Below are 4,008 nucleotides of genomic sequence, written 5' to 3'. Positions count from 1 at the left end.
TATTCATAGGAATATATTTTGGGCCACCAATTTCTATATTTGTTCTATTATGGAGAATTTTTGTTGTTGTTTATATCCATAATTATGGAGGCGGATTTGAAATTTATTCTTTGTTGTTGTTTTTTTCAGAACAAAAGTCACATTGGGCTATTTCCTGTGTCCACCGTGGGGAGTCGTAAGTCCGTAAATTTACCACTGTTTCACTGGGAATATTTAAAATTTAAACAAAGCCTCTTTAAATCATTTAAATTAAAAATCAGTGTTATATGAATTTTCACAAAAATGAAAAATATATGCTACGTAAATAAACAAATAAACTAAAAGTCCTAGATGGCGCTAAATGTGCTCCATATCGGCGTTTTGGGGATAATTGAATTTTTGAATCAGCGGTATATGTTTAGCTCAGGAGGTTGTTAGAAGTTTCTATGTTTTTAAATCATTAAGAAAATTTTAAAAACAAAAGTTAATCGCTTTCAACGGGTGATTTTGATAATAAGAAGTAATAATCAAGACTCCGTTTGTTTAAAATAATTTAGCGTAATTTAGAAAAGAAAAATAAGATGGCTGAGTTCGTTCAAAGGCACGTGGAGAGAATAATTCCAGAGTTAGAGCAAATGGAAAGAATTGGGTTATTCACTAGAGGAGAAATAAAAAAGATTATTCGTAAACGCAGGGCAATGGAATACCGACTTCAGAGTAGGCTGAAGACTAAAGAGAACTATTTGAAATATATTCAGTATGAAATAAAATTACTTAGTTTAATTCGAAAGCGGCGAGAGAAAATGAATTGCTTTTATAAAAAAAAGGAAATTGATAACGCAATTGCTGTTCGAATTACAAAACTTTTCAAAGCAGCCATTTATCGATTTCAAAGTGATGTGAAACTGTGGTTGTCGCATATTGAATTTTGTAAGAGAATGAAGTGGAATTTCTCAATTAGTGGAATGTTTTCGAGAATGTTGCAAGTGCATAACAAAAATCCTGCTATATGGTTATCTGCTGCAAAATGGGAATTGGAAGAAAATAACGCACCTGAAAATGCACGTAGCCTTTTGCAACGAGCTATTCGTTTCCATCCTGATGTGCAGCTACTGTGGCAAGAATATTATCGGATGGAGCTGATGTACACTGATCAGATTCGAAAAAGAAGAGAAATTCTTGGAGTGAAGGATACAAGTGATGTAAAAGATGCAGTATTTCAGGGAAAGATTGCAATGGTTGTTTTTAACCAAGCAACTGAAACCATTCCTGATGTTGAATTTGCACTGTCTTTTCTTCCTATCTGTTGTGAATTTGACTTTACTGAAGAACACGAAAACCAGATAATTAATCACGTGCAATCTAGGCACGTAGATAAGGAAATAGTGTGGCATGTAATGGCAAAAAGGATCTTGGAAAAGAAAAAAGTTTCCAGTCATGTAGATGAAAGCTTACCAAAACATAAAGCTGCTAAACAACTGGAAACTGAAGCATTTTCAATTTATGAGAAGGGTTTACAAAATATTCATACAAAAAAGATGTGGAGTTTATATCTTCAAACAGCATTAGAAAGACTTCAGAAATCAAAGTCAGAAAAATCTCTCAAGAAAAAAATTGGGAAAATCTTTGAACTTATGAAGCGAGCTTCTGAAGAAGACCTTTTGGCCCAAGATTTGTATCTTGAATGGGCTCGACTCTTGAATACTTTTGATAAAGTTGAAGAGGCCAAAGAGTTGTCTATCAGAGTAGCTCAGAAGTGGAGCACAAATACAGATGTTTGGCTGTTTTGTATTCAGCTTCATGTTCAGTCTAAAACAGTTAAAGAAACTGTTTCAACTTTGTTTAATGATGCAATTAAAAAAGTACCAGATAAAGATGCCCTTCCAATTTGGAAGTTAGGTGTAGAGTGGACAACGGTTGCCTGCCCAGAAAAATTAAAAGATCTTTTGGAAAATGGTATCGGTGTAAATTGTCCTGTTATTAGCCTTCCAATGAAGGAATTGTACTTGGAGATTGTATCGTTAAAAGATGGTATTGCTTCTGCTAGATGTTTGTATGGAAGATTGAAAAATATAAGACCACTTTCGTTAGGTTTCTTTAGGAAAATGATCAGCATTGAAAATGCGCAACTTAAGCCTCCTATCAAACATCTCAGAACATATTTTGAGGATGCCCTACTCGATTTTGGTGAGATAGACGTTGACCTGTGGATAGATTACATTCGTCTTGAACTTTCACATGCGAAAGGCAAACCTGAAAATTGTGGAAAAATTTACTGGAGAGCTGTCAAGAAATTAACTCCAGAAAAAGCTGATGATTTTGTTAACCAATTCACAATGTTGCAGACTGGCCATGATATTTCCCAACCTGAGTATGCAGATTGAAAAATATGTTGTATGTACTCATTCTTAAAAATAACTTTATAGTTCCACTTATTTATAGTGTTCCTGCTAATAGAGCTTATGGAATTAGCCTATGCACGTGTATGTGTGTATATATATACATTATGAAGTGCTAAAACATGATTGTATATCTACTATACAGTTAAATATATACTTCAAACCTTGTCTCTACTATCAGCTATGGTATATTTGTAAGCAGAACATAATTTCTACAAGTATTAAATAACTTTTAGTGTTAAATGATATGCATCATTTCAATTAGTTTTGGTTGTATTGTAATCTTGTTTTGTAAAAAATAAAATGTTAGCTTCTCAGTGCGATTAATGTGAAGCGTTTCGGACCAATTTGGTGCATACTGTTCTTCAAGTTATAAGAAGTTACTTTAAGAATGAATGTTACTAGATTTATTACTTATTTTCATTCTTTGGTTGTAAAAGTAATGGCAGACATGTATGATCTTTCTTCAGGTATAAAGACAACATTGTGTGTAAAATGTGTATTAAAGATAGTTTATATTAAGAAGAAATTCTGTAGCAACTTTTACTTTAAACAAATTCTTAGTGTATAACCTTTGTTCACAGCTGATTATCCTATAGACTTGTTCTCAAACTTTAGGTTCACAACCATTTTTTGTTTACTTTTTTTTTTGAAGTACAAACTTAGGCCTAATTTTTTGAATATTTTAAATACAATGGGAAGAAGTGATTATTTTTCCTGACACAGTTGAATATGTAGTGTGATTTTTACCACATTAAAAAAAAACACTGTGCCTATGCAAGTGGAGGATGAGTTTAGAAGTGAGGATAATAATGTATATATATGGAAGCTCAGTGGGCTTATTACAAGTTTTATAATTTTTATATTAATTTTTTTTGCATACTACCATTATTAGATCCATATACCACAGTTTGAAAACTGACCAATATAGACCAACTTAGAAATTTCATATTTTATGTTTTTCTTTCATGTCGTAGTAAAATTTTGTTAGTAGTGTACAGTCATGTGGCAGAAGGCCAGTTTTCCCTTCAATAAATTTATTCACTAGTCAAACACACAAACTTAACATTTTTACAAAATAAGTGTATGGTCGCGTTTGTAAATCTAACAAAGTACCTTAGCATTTACGCTGTAAATTGTAACTGAGGAGGCTAGAATTTTGTTTTCTGAAATGACAGATGTAAACATAACACAAATATAATGCTGAAGTTGAGTGATTTAAAATGAATCATATATACAGTGTTTTATATTAATGTTTTGATCAGCATATTCTTTTAATTGGATTGTAAAGTTGCTTAATATGCTCTAGACTAGTTAACTATAATAGTTGATCAGTCTCTTAAGCCATCCAAGCAGTGTGCTGTTGCTAGTGGTAGGGCAAATAGGATTTTAGGTTGTATCTACAGAAATATTAAATACAAGTCTAAAGAGGTTATAATTTCATTGTACGTGTCACTGATTCGGCCACATTTGGTGTATTGTATTTAGTCTTGGGCTCTTACTTTAGGAATTGTTGGAAAGGGTTACTAGAATGGTGTCTGGAATGGAGGGGTTATCATATGATGAGAGATTGAGATCTCTGAAATTGTTTTCTCTTCAAAAAAAAGAAAAGTTAGAGGAGATCTGATTA

At 32.4% G+C, this 4,008-nt stretch overlaps 1 protein-coding gene across 1 annotated transcript; it reads left to right on the top strand.

Moving 5' to 3' along the window:
- The first annotated feature begins 364 nt into the window (after positions 1-364).
- LOC106465347 (U3 small nucleolar RNA-associated protein 6 homolog) lies at positions 365-3,975 on the top strand. The gene has a single exon (XM_013925564.2). It carries the CDS (start codon positions 561-563, stop codon positions 2,361-2,363), a length of 1,803 nt encoding a protein of 600 aa, XP_013781018.1. The 5' UTR covers positions 365-560; the 3' UTR covers positions 2,364-3,975.
- The last annotated feature ends 33 nt before the right edge of the window (positions 3,976-4,008 follow it).

The sequence above is a fragment of the Limulus polyphemus genome, unplaced genomic scaffold (genome assembly GCF_000517525.1).
Source record: "Limulus polyphemus unplaced genomic scaffold, Limulus_polyphemus-2.1.2 Scaffold1917, whole genome shotgun sequence".
NCBI classification, from domain to species: Eukaryota; Metazoa; Arthropoda; class Merostomata; order Xiphosura; family Limulidae; genus Limulus; species Limulus polyphemus.
The sequence above is the reverse complement of the archived record's forward strand: the minus strand, read 5'-3'. Positions and strand labels throughout refer to the sequence as shown.